Source organism: Dermacentor albipictus, chromosome 1 (genome assembly GCF_038994185.2).
Source record: "Dermacentor albipictus isolate Rhodes 1998 colony chromosome 1, USDA_Dalb.pri_finalv2, whole genome shotgun sequence".
Lineage (NCBI taxonomy): Eukaryota > Metazoa > Arthropoda > Arachnida > Ixodida > Ixodidae > Dermacentor > Dermacentor albipictus.
In genome coordinates, this window is record NC_091821.1 from 509045122 (window position 1) to 509058086 (window position 12965).

At 46.9% G+C, this 12965-nt stretch overlaps 1 protein-coding gene across 1 annotated transcript in view; it reads right to left on the reverse strand.

Annotated features, from left to right (window-relative positions):
• Window positions 1-681: 681 nt before the first annotated feature.
• The window catches only part of LOC135913380 (uncharacterized), a 132372-nt gene continuing 120088 nt past the window's right edge, over window positions 682-12965 (reverse strand). Inside the window, exon 5 of the mRNA XM_065445974.1 lies at window positions 682-891. Within this exon, the coding sequence (XP_065302046.1) occupies window positions 787-891 (105 nt within the window). The 3' untranslated portion in view covers window positions 682-786. The remainder of the gene's footprint in view (window positions 892-12965) is intronic.

The window sequence follows — 12965 nt, forward strand, 5'->3', positions numbered from 1 at the left end:
ACCCACGTGCTCGCTTCGGAGGTCCTCTTGCTCGCAGTGGAAAAAATATACGTGTATCTGCTACCGCAAACACCAGACACCTGCGGAGCTGGTGGAAGCCCAGCAAAAGTTAGAAAAAGTGTGCTGTTTGGCACTAGTTTACTGGCGTTCCTCCCGCTCCACTGGTCTCTAGCAGAGCCATACTATAGCAGAGCCACGCATAATTCTTTACATAAATTTGTAGCAATTCTTCTTACGTGGTGGACATTCGGACGGATTTCGTTCTTCGGTAGGCACATAAATGCTTACACATTTAAAACGTTGACTGATTGCAAGACTGCTGGAAAATGTAATTGGATACAAGTATCTATTTAGACATGAGGCGAACATGCCTGCTGGAGAACTAACTGCGGAAGAGCTGGACATGGGGCCTTCTACCTATAACTCAGGCTCACCAGAAGCCGCATGAAAACTGGGAGATAGCAGCTTGATGTGAGAGCATGGCACGCGTAATGTGGAGAATGAGGGTTCGGCTCGCAACTGCACTAAATTGTGCTTTCGTTCGCTTTCATTTCGCTTATTAGTATATTGTATGCATTTTAATTTAAGGGAAGGGTTATTTGCCCTCAGCCTTTCCTGAATTCGTTGTCTGTTTGGGCCATATGATCGCAATTAACAAAAAGGCAAATCTTTCGGCTTCTTCTTTGTTTATTGCAGTTATTTTTGTAAATTCATGCCATCAACAAATGTTTTGTTGTTTATGAAATGCAGACTTTCGCACCGCATATTGTTAATTTGTCATCCTTATTAAATGTTGATGTAGCAATAATAGCCTGACGTATCTGCTATATTCTGGTATACAGAAATGGCGAAATGAATCCCATGCAAGGTGCCGTATATGCAGGAAACAGCCTGAAAGAAAGAGAAAGTGCATAGGTTTTACAGAAGTTTTACATCACAATATTTCTGGACTATTATTCAACTTGTTTAAATGGCTCGCTTTTCGGCTGGTGGCCGGCCTTCTTTATAAGCATTATCAACTACCCATGGTCTTCTAAAAAAAAGTTACTGAGCCATTTTTAATGATTGCAGGAAAGGTTTTGAGCGCATTATTCGCACTTTATTGCTAAGAAACTAACATATTTTAGTATGTATGGCAGAGGTTTACGTTTCATCTCAGAAAATACTAGCTGTTTGTGCGAAGACGTGAAGTAACTTAAAAATAGCCGTTTTGAAATAAAAGGACGGCTCCTTCGGAGACACGCCGTCAGTTGTGCCGAACACGGATTGACCGGTCATACGCGGTAATCACTCGCGATTCAACAAAAAAGTCATTATTATTTAATCTTTTAATTTCATCGGGCTAATCGTAATTGGGTATTTGAAGCGAGCCTGCCGTACCGGCCATGTCAACTTTTGGATCTGAAACACTGCATTTACCCGTAGAACTGTGGCACGAATCATCTCGGCTACCAGAGCGCGCGACACTAAAGCTTCGAGACAGCAGTGTGCGCACCGTGCCGCTCGAGGCGACTTCGCTTACGTCACCCAGCAGTGGGCAGCAGTCCCTCTGCGGCTTCGTGTTTCTCGCCGTCGCAGCACCGATGGCTGCCTACCACTCGCGTTTCGTGCCATCTGCATAGTATTTCGGTGCTTAAATGCTATTGTAATGTTTGTAACTCAACATTGTAACTCAGCGCAAAATTTGCACGGCCGACACCACCATCCAATTTCTATCAAAACATGTAGGACCCTTACAATAACAGAAATACAATCATTTTAGTTGAGAAGTTTTTAATTCTGACCTCCATGAACAAAAGCAACAGTGTTTCTTGCGAAATGCAAAGACGCAACTTTCCAAGCAAGTACAAGATCCAAGGTCCTTTAACATTGCAATTCTGAGCTGCGACAAAAACGGGCGGTAAATATGATCACGTAATTTAACATGCGATGAAACAGCCAGAACTCCTGCCTTACGTAGAGTCTAGCCCGAGCAGAGGACACATTTTTTTGTCTTGATCATCGTATGTCTTACTATGCTCCGAATTCTTTCAGCTGCTATCGTGTTTTCACGAGCGTGGTATCCAAAAGGCATTAGGAGCAGCCTGCCTCTCTACTGCAGAAAACAAAATCTGGAAATAAAGTAAAACGCATCGAGTTTCTCACCAGGACATCATGTCTTCGAAATTTGTTTTAAAGCGAAGCTCTCTCCGCCTCTACAACTTACCCACTGCTGCTGCTGCTGCTGCTGTACCGCCACGGCAAGACGACAATTCGCAAGCAAACGAACACTTCAGCCGCGATGCGATCTGCCATGTCACGCAATGACAGTGCTCATGTTCCCGCAGGTTTCGAACAATTGCGCACAACAGAGCCTCAAGCAAAGACGTCCCGCCAAGGGTTGTGCGCACTAAGTAGACAAATGTTACCTTCCGTACCACTCATGCATTTAAGATAACTCCCTGACTGTGCTATTCCGTCAACGTCACCGCTAAATGCCGTCAATCAACGCAAGCAGCACACGAAGCTTCGCTTGCACCGATTCCCGTTGTGCGTGGGTTCTGCCTATTTTTTTTTCGTTGCAATAAAAATTATGTGGACACTCGAGACGCCCTTTTGCCGTCGCCGTGATGTTCCATATCGATTCAAATTGCGATAACATTGTCACCACGGGCCGTGAGCCGTACGTGCTCGTGAAATGACGCGACGGCTCAATCTGCCGCGCGCGAGGGAGGAGAGCAAACGCCCCACCTCGTGAAAGGCCGCAGAGAGATGGGAGAGAGAGGGGGCGGTGTTGCGCTCCGGCAGCAACTGCGTATTTGGCGACTGGGCGCAAGGCTACGTTGACATTTGGTCTCGGAGCAGGCGGAAGCGGAAGAAACTTGACGAAATCCGCCTGCCTAGGCAGAAAAACTGGCGGAAAACTAGGCGGCGAAAAAACCCCACTCGGACCGATTTTCTCGCCACGGTGAAGCGGAAAAATGGTTCCGCTTCATCGGAAGCTGCACTAACATGTAAACATGCGGTCGTAAAATTTACCATTTTTCACTGTGCATTCTTTATATTTAGGAAAAGCAACTAACTAAAGCTATCGAAACTATGTCTTGTTTATCTTACATAGTAGACTAAAGCTAAACACGACACGCGAAGTTGCGTGAAATGATAGCTATTAGTAACTGATGAATGAACGTATGTCTTGAAATATGAAGGTATGTCAATGAACGTATGTCTTGAAATATTGTCATGAACAGCGCCACCACACGGACAAAGGTAAGCAAACTAGATGGATGTGGGCGAAAGCGGCAGTGGTTTCTGCTGCAGTGGGGAAACAAGTGTGAACATCTTGTACACGCGCGGAAAAGATTTTCCGGCCGCTATGGCTTTTCCGCCCGCTGGCCATTTCCCAAGTGTGGACGTAGCCTAACTGACGATCGCGTGCTTAATCTCGTGCGCGAAGAGGGAAAAGTGGGGAGGCAGCGGGGGAGGGTGGGGATGCGGTTTCCACTCCGCCAGCAACTGCGTGCTCTGCACGACCGCGCGCGCCGTATCTTGAAAGAGAGCTGCACATAGCTCATACTTTTGTCCATGCTGTATTCTCGCCGCTCAGTTTTCGTTGAAGGGATAGACAGCACGAAGGACCTTTCTCTCACTGCTGCTGCCGCGCTTGCTAACGCCAGCGTTTTACCTGCGAATGTCCGCGGTCATCGAGTCCGAGATGTTCATGTTTACTTGTACGCGTTGACCCCATGCTTGTGAATTCAATTAGTAAATGAATGTTTCCAAGGGCCGTATAACGTAGAACTATTCCAATATGTATATATTCCGATCTCCTGACGTCAAATTTCCGTAACCGCTGACGCAAGCATCAAGCGGACACCCGCAGGGTTGTCTGATCAAACCAATGAAATGCTCCGCTCGTTCCTAGGAGGCCTCTTCTGTTTGCTTGAAAAACGAATAACATTGTCTGCACTGAGCGGCTGGTATTATCTAATTGGCTCACAAGAAGCGAGGAGCATGCTCAAGTCGAGAGGGATCCGATGGGGCGGAGCCACTGAACTGAATATATCGATAACCGGATGAAGATGGTAGTGCCGGCGTCTGAGATAGTCCGCTTTCTCTTACTTAGCTTGCGCTGGGCGTCTGAGATTGCCCGCTTTCTCTTACTTAGCTTGCGGTGGCTCGTCGACAATGGAAGCAGTGGACAATGGTGGCATGCAATGGAAGCTTAAGAATGACGCTAAAATGGATCCTCAGCAAGGAAGAGTTGGCAGAACGAGGTCGTAAACGTGCTGAAAGTTCCCGAAAACGTCACATGGCGACGCAAAATGTTTTTAGTACACGCAAATAAACCCATACTCCCCAGCAGGTGCGAGTAGCCAGTGCCTGAGCGATTGGCGGCAGCCATCTTTTATTCCTTTCGGAACGGGCCAGCCTGCGGCTATTCAGAAAAAAAGTTCAGTTTCGTTCGGCATATTAATCCATTTTTAACGCATACGCGTCACTTTGACGAGGTAAGCTTTTCCGATTTTCGTGACGTCGTGTGAGAGGAAGGTGAAGTGGGTGCAGCCCGAAAACTTTTCACCTATAGCCGAAGGCTAATGGCAAAAAAATGTGTCGAATCAGAAATAACTATTTTTTGCCTTGTTCGGTCAAATTATGCATAATCTGTATGTACACGGCGTATCAGATAGGCAGCTGTCGCGGTTTTCGTGACAGAGAGGTAAAGAGGGATGGTCCAAACAGTTTTTGACCAGTCGCGTTGGGCTGATTGCAGAATTGGAATAGAAAAGTTTGGAATAGTTTTATGTTAGAGCGCCCCAAGTTTATAGGGCCGAATAAACAACCATCCTTATGACTTATAGCTGTCTACTAATTTTCTATCGCAATCGATGCTTCGCCTTTCGGGCTAAACTACGACTTTTTAGCTCCATCGCTACAGGATGCCGCGGCCTCATGGTTGACTGTGCGCCTCATGTGTGGGATGACGAGCGTTCAGAACAACGCTGCCACCGGTTACCCACCTGTCCCTAAAATTAGGCACATGGGACCCTCGTGGCATCATTAGGCTTTCTTTAGAGATTAACTATCCTGCGGAAGGTGTCCGCGTAATGCGAATCGCTTAGAACCCTACGGTCACAATAAAACTGTAAGAGTGGGTCTAGGATGCTTCCATGGTGCACGATTTCCCTAGTAACACCTGAAAGCACCTATTAGGTGTCCCGCCCTGAGTTTCGGGAGAACATTTTTCCAAGTCTAGAGGTCCCATAGTGGATCAAAACCCACCGGGTGGAATGTTCGCTAAGGCGTTTGGCTGGATCTGTTAGTCGCCACGATGGCCGGATTTCGTTGGGGTGAAATGAAAAACGCCCCTGTAACGTGCATTTGGTGCAAGTTAAGGAAACGAAGGTGTTCAAAATTATTCCGCAGTCCCCCACTACAGCGTGGCTCACAATCAGATCATGGTTTTGGCACGTAATACCCCAGATTTATTGCTTTAATTGCGGAACACAAAACCCGAAATGCGCTTCTACCTAATTTGCCGGTATCTACTAGGTGGCAGCTCTAGTCCAACCAGCCATGGCAGATGCTCTGCATCAAGGTCGTTAGTAGTTGTTGCGTTTGTCAATGTGCAAACGTGGTACCTTGATAGAGACCATGTGTGCGAGTATATATATACATGTATATATATATATATATATATATATATATATATATATATATATATATATATATATATATATATATATGTGTGTGTGTGTGTGTGTGTGTGTGTGTGTGTGTGTGTGTGTGTGTGTGTGTGTGTGTGTGCACTTGGTAATAGACACATTTGTTGGAAGTTGGTGCTTCAGTCCATCACTTCTGCGTTGTTTTTACAATGGCACTCGGAGATCCCGTTTTGCCGGTGGCTAAACACCGGCACTGACAAATAAGCTCTCACCTAAAACGAGTAAACGGTTGGTTATTCGACTTGTGTTATCTTCTTTCTTTGGCCCTGAGATGTTAAAACTAAGAAATTTCGATGCACACCGAAAATAAAGAGGGAAAACTGTTCGTAACACCTCATATTTATGTTGTATTGAATATCATACCATTAGGCTAGTGCAACCTGCCTGTCACTTTTGAGCGATTCATGGAAATCATCTCTCGAAGTTTAACATGCGACATTATTGAGTGCTACCTGGCAAATGTTAATTTTTCGGCACACACTTGAGGAGCCAACGCGCCTCTTGGCATTGTATTGTGCTGCATCCACAAGGCTTGTTTTGTGCTCAAATACAAGAAGTGCCGTTTCGGAGAGCGCCAAACCTTGGTGTTGTGTCATTTTTTTGACAAATATGGCATCAGGCTTGACCCTTCAAGACCGTTGTGGTTGAAGCATTTGAACTATGTCAGTCTGTGAAAGTAATTCGCAGCGTCTTTGGGCTCTGCTCGTACTTCCAACGATACATTCATATATTTGCTGATGTGGCTTAATCACTCTTATGGGTCTTACAAAAAAAAAAACTCTGTTGCCTTCCACACTGTGGAGGAGTATGAACAGCGACTCTGTGTATGCGGGTCTCATAAAAGCGACCTGCACCTAGGCCGGCGGTTGGCCCGGCACTTCCCTATCTTCGGGATCGGCCCACATATGGGGAGCACTTAACGCCTGCTTCACCTCCACCGCGGGTCGACCCGGATTTGCACTATCTTCGGGATGGGTGCACGTTGTTGTGCCATACTACGAGTACCACGTGGCTACCACGACGCGACGAGAGCTCCCGCTTCTCCGCGACGAGTCAGGAATTCGACATGGCAGGCGACTTCAAGAAGCGCCCAACCATCTGCCTGCGTCGAAGTCGAAGAAGTTCGGGGAGAAATTGTTGAGAGGAAAAGCGAGAAAGGAATGCGTGACGAGGCAGAGGAGCAGAAAAGGCGCGAAGAGCGAGATTAGGCTCTTTATATGAGAGAACTGGAAATAGAGCAAATTCGAATCATCTCGGTGCGTTCAAGTCCTCTTTCCGGGGGAGACGATACGCCTAAACTGAGAATACAGGACTTGATGTTACCGTACAGGAGAAGTGGTGATATCCCACTTGTTGTCGTGAATTTCGAACGCACGTGTGGAACGATAGGGCTCGACAAAAGCCTTCGGTTTCAAAAAGTTCTTCTGGTTTCCCAGGAGATGCCACGGAAGTTCTCGCACGCTTTTCTAAAGAAGACTTCGAGGACTATGGCAAGGTAAAAGCCGCGCTCCTTCGCAAATATCGCCTCTCTGTCGAGGCATTTCGACAGTGGTTTAGACAGGCAAAAAGGCGCAGCAAGTGGCACACTCAGTTTGCGTATGAGTTAGAGTCTAACTTAACCCTTTGAGGGTCGATTGCTTTTGCCATATGTGACCGCAGGGGTCCATTTCTTTTATTGAAGATTCTAATTCATCTTTTTGCTAGGGTGACCGTAAAGTCAGTAAAAAATATTTTCGTTGGTTTATATGTACTCTTCATTCGTGAATAACAACAATAAGAAAGGAAATAAACTTACAAGAATTCAAAATTTGACGCATTGTTACATTCATAGTTGAAGGCTTTGAAAATGCGCGCACGATAATATTTCGGCACTTTTACCTGTTCCTGCTCTTACACTGATATTTACGTCCGTTACGAAAATAAACTGCGTAAGTGCACGCACTCAAAAAAACTGTGCGGTTGTCTGCCCATCAAAAAAAGCAAAACGTGTCACAAACTTCCACTAATCTTCATCTTCAGACGCGTGGACACAAACTAGCGCTAAAACAAACCCTGCAACGAATACCGAGAGAGGGAGGCGCGCGAAAAGAATTCCCGGTATTCCCACATAGTGGCAGCACATGATAGAAAAGAGAAAGTTGGGATGTTGGCGCGCTTTTCATACGTACAGACGGTGCCGTAAATATACGGCGGCGACCATTTTTGGACTTGTTTGCGGCACCGTATATTTATGTCATTGACCCTCAAGTGTATGGCAACTACGACAAGATGTTTCAATGCATAGAATTGGAGCAGTTTTACTGAGTTCTTCCAGAAGGAGTTAGACTTTGGCTGCTGGAGAGGCTGCTAGAGGTAGATGTAGAGAAAGCAGTGCAGCTCGCGGAGGAATATTACGTGCGCCGAAACTTCCAAGGAAAACCTATTCCGGAAGATGGGCTAGAAAAAAAAAGGCTATTCTAGAAAGCGTTTTTCCCCTCGCAACCCAGTTTCGCCGAGTAAGAAATCACCCACGAGCGACGTGTTCACCAAGGTAGTATCGACTAAGGCTGAGGTGGCGAGGGAAGGGCTAGCAGAGACAGCCCAGTCGGCTGCGGCCAGTAAAGCTAAGGCAGATACAGAGAGCGCGTTCGAGGCCCGGAGACCAATTATCTGCTTCCGTTGCAACAAGGAAGGCCATATTTCCTTAAATTACAAGGAGCAAATCACCTTCGCCAGCATCAGCCATCCGGACGAAAATGTGAGGCTACTCGCGCCATATATCCAGGAGTTCGTGGTAAACGGCGAAGAGTGCCAGGCACTTCGCGATTCCGCCGACACCATGTATGTTGCTCATCCGTCCTGTGTTTCTTCCGGAGACTATACAGAGGAATGCGCCTATAGCGGACAAGTGGTAGAAGAGAAGAGCGCGTGCTTGCCATTTGCCAGCGTAACCCTCAAGGGCGTGTTTGGAAGGTTTCGTATGTTGGAAGGTTTCCCACACTTTTCGTATGTTTTTTCAAACAAATCAGAGCAGCTTTTAAAAAAGGAGGGCCGGTCCTTCTCTGCCAGTGTCGCGTGCTTGACATTAACGCGATCGCTGTCATGTGCCCTGTCAGAGAAACGTAAAAGCTCATTTTCAAACGAGGAAATTACTGACAATGTAACGTTCACATTGGCAGTCTAGGCCAGGAGATACGGTTGATGAAAAGAAGATGACTCAGACTCGTGATGGATCAATTACCGGATCAGTGACAGTGGCTGACGAGCCTTTCCGAGACTCGGGGAAATTGGGCACCTTGGGTTGAAGTGGAAGGTTCACTGCTTAGTCCCGCATCCTTTTGCATGGAGCAGGTTAGTAGGCTTGAACCAAAAGCACTTATCGCGGCACAGAAAAGTCAGCCTTCGCTAACTGTGCTGCAGGATAATGTAAATGAAGCAGTGGCCCGAAAGAACATCTCGTTCTGCACTAGGTCAGATCTCAAGTACCGGAAATATCAGGATTTCAAGGGTAGGACTACTCAAGTCAACTACTCGTGCCAGAAAAGTACCGACCACAGCTTTTAGAGTTAGTGCATCTGAATGTTTGGGTGGGTCACTTCGGTATCCAGAAGAGAAAGGCTAGGCTAGCGCAATATTTCTATTGGCCACGATGCTGGAAAGAGGTTGAAACACTTGTTCGGTCATGCGACGCATGTCAGCAAGTTGGTAAACCCAATGACAAGCGACCGAATTTCACTCGGAGCGAGACAGGGCAAAATATCAACTTTCTTCGATCGCCTCAGCTGTGTCTTGCCTGCCCGAATGACTGGTACAAATTACTTTGCGATCTATTCCTTAGCGGTTAATTCTCTTTGAATGTGTCTTCTTTGAGAGCACTATTTATAGAGGTCTGTATCCCGGGCTCTTTATCGGGTGCGTGTTTCGTGTTTCGTACAACTACCGTAATGGTAATGGCCGCGTCGAACAGCTCGACTTCTGGATGTATTATCTGGTGGCGGAGGTGCTGCTGTGCCATACTACGAGCAGCACGTGGCGACAACGAGGCGACGAGAGCTCCCACTTTTCCGCGACGAATCAATAATTCCACACGGGAGGCGACTTCAAGAAGCGCCCAGCCATCTCCGCGACGAATCAAGAATTCGACGCGCGCGAGGTCATCACCCTGCCCCGCCCGGTTCCTGCCGACGAGAACTCTTCCAAACCGGTTCCTGCCGATGAGGGGTCGCCGTAGGGATTTAGGCGAGAACCAGCCCATTGTTAGAAGAGAGAGTCGCTTGCAGCAGCCCGGTTGGTCTGATGCGTTCCTACTGCTACGTGTACGCTATCATCCACTAACTAAATATTGTATAAAGTTTTTCATTTCTTCTTCGTCTGCGGAAAGAGTCCGTCTTGCTTCCTCCACCCCGAAGTCACAACAACGTATGGGGAGTGCTTAACGCCTGCTTCACCTCAGCCGCGAGTCGGCCCGGTAGCGCATTTACATTCGCTCTCCAGTGCAGCCGGTCGACTGCAGCGCCGCCCCCGCGGCACCAACGGGAACTATATATCTAGGTAACTTTTCGCCCTAGGGGAGCGTAGGTCCCTAGGTGTCGTGTAAAAAACGCACCTAGCACCTGAAACGCCCTAGTCCCCATGCGCGCGCGCGGGGGGCCCATAGAAGTATACCATAGCGCAGAGCAGTGGTAGAATTGTGTGTGCCAACTCGCCGGAGTAGCATGGTAGGCGGTTCATTGTGCGTGCACGCAAGCAGCACGACCACGAACGAAGCGATACAAGGTGGAACAGTGCGTTTTACGGCAATTGAAGGTGTGTGACGCGCTTGGTGTGTGCAAAGAGCAGTTAAGTTGCGTGTGTGACGAATGTGTATGCGCAAAATAGCACGACCACGAACGAAGGTGGAACATCGCGTTTTGGCGTGCGCAAACAGCACAACCACGAACGTAGCGATGCAAGGTGGAACAGCGCGCTTTGCGCAATCTAGTTGTGTGTGTGTGCGTGGCGCGTTTGTGGTGTGTAAAGAGCACGACAACGATCGTCTTCTAACTGCGCCAGAGCAAACCGATTGTTGGATTCTACATAGGTATTGAACGGGCGTTAAACCTAGAGAAACACGGGATTGCGACGCGACTAGCCGCGATGTATAGCACTGTACGTAAGTGAATAAGGGACACGCCACGAGTGATTTGTATGTGGAGGTTAACTCATACGTGCATTAATTAGCGGCGGTATAGAAAAAAAAAAGGGGGGGGGGCGGCGGGGATTGCTGAGACAGGTGCTCGAAAGCGTTTCCACGCATGTTTTGTCGGTGTACTCGATGAACTAAATGCCGCTTTGAAGAAATTGTGACGAAATGTTGGCATGTGCGTAGTGGCACAGTTTGAAATGTGTCGCAGAGTAAATCCGAAAAGAACCGAAGCGTACCATGCGTAAAAAATGTGTGAAAACTACAGCTGCAAGCTTATGTTGTGCAGCATTGACCGATGTCGAGATATTGTTTTCATGAATGTAGCATGCATCGCCTTTGTACGCATGTGCTGGCTTCGGCGCACTATCATCGAGGCATTGATCGAGGTTAATAAAATTTACCCGCAACGAGCGCGTCGTCCTGGTTTCGGTTTCGGTTCTCGCTGCTATTCGTGATAATAAACAGTTTGTAAATTGTGCTTTTTGTTGGCGATTCTCTGGACAAGGGACGAAAACAAAAACTTGCAATGAAGATAAGCATCACGTAGAATATTTTAAACGAAAAACTCTTTCAACATTCTTTAATGCAACTCTAATTCTAAGCGCCACCTATTTCCGGTAGTCAAAATGTGCCATGGCGGCTTCCTGTCAATTGGATGTGTGCATAGCATGGGAGCTTCAATGGTACATCTCAGCTTTTTTCGTTATCCCCAGCTGTTCCTTATATTTCCGCGTAATAACTCTTTCTTGTACCCAATACAATACCGAATAGAGATCGTATAGAAGCTCAGAGGCTGCACCTGTCATTCACAAAGAAAGGTAAGGTAAGGCCGCGACCACTTTCAACTCGTCTGGGACGTACATAATTTTTTTGAGTAATTTATGCATGCTTAGGCATCATTTTTCACGCCGCCTGAAGTTCTCGCTGAAAGTGCGCTTTAAATGCACTGCACGCCTTAAATTGACACCCATCTGTAACGTGTTTGAGCCGTTATTTATAGCCCATATTTTGCGGACTACGATTTTAACCTCATGCGCACTACCGCCCGTTTGTTCTGTTGCGCTCGCGATATCAATGTTTTTAGATCCAGAAGGCTGCTTCCGCATGAAAGAAGCGACTCGCTGTGTTAGATTGTACACATGGAAAGCGAACGCTGTGACACGTTCTTTAAATTGGCCGACTGTTGCAAGCGGTGGCATCATTGCCGTCGTCGAAGTGTATGTACAGGCACACTATAATAGAGACATACGTATTTACAGTGCCAAATGAACAATTTGGTGTTTCGTCCCTTGGCGCTCTCCTGCTCGGCCTGACAGGCAGGTGTCACGCAGTGCATTGCACTGAAAGCGCATGAGCATACCGCGAAATCTACGCGAGCGTTTTTATAGACAAATGCTCGGAGATTTCTATCACCAGCTGCCACTTGAAAGTGCGTTTAGCTAGCAAGCCAGCAGTAGTGTCTGCGCTTTCAAGCATACACTTGATCATACGAAGAATGAGACAAAGTGTAAACACATGAATGACAGATTCATTATTTCTTGACACCCGTAAATCTTCAAACCTGCCAGTTGTTCGTTAGTGCGTGAAAAAGTGGAATTTTGTTATGTTTAAAAGCAGACATTGGTTCATCCAAACGTGGCTTTGCCTAGGCCGTCGCACTGTATGAATGAATTATCAAATGCATGGGCATTGGAGCAATGAGGTGATGTAGCTGAAAAATGCACCTTTGTTCTCTTTTCACTTTGCCTCATGGTATTCTGTCTCAAGTTTAGCCATTGTCAAAGCAGCAATTTCTAGTGGCACAGCAACGCTCATCTGAATGGCATCTGTCAATGTCGTAAGTTGTCATTGCTCCTTTCAGCACATATGTTACATGGTCTTTGACATCTTCAGTACGACCTAAATGTGTTTCACAGCTGTGATTGCCTCAGTGCATATAGAAGCAACGAAGTGATCCCAAATAATTTTGCAGAGTAACTGAAATGTGGGCAAGTTCATTCGGATTCATGATTATGGCAGATTTGAACCCAACACTGTGTAACACTACTACACAGACTGGCGTTTCGGGTAGTCGAGACAAGATTCTTATTAAAACC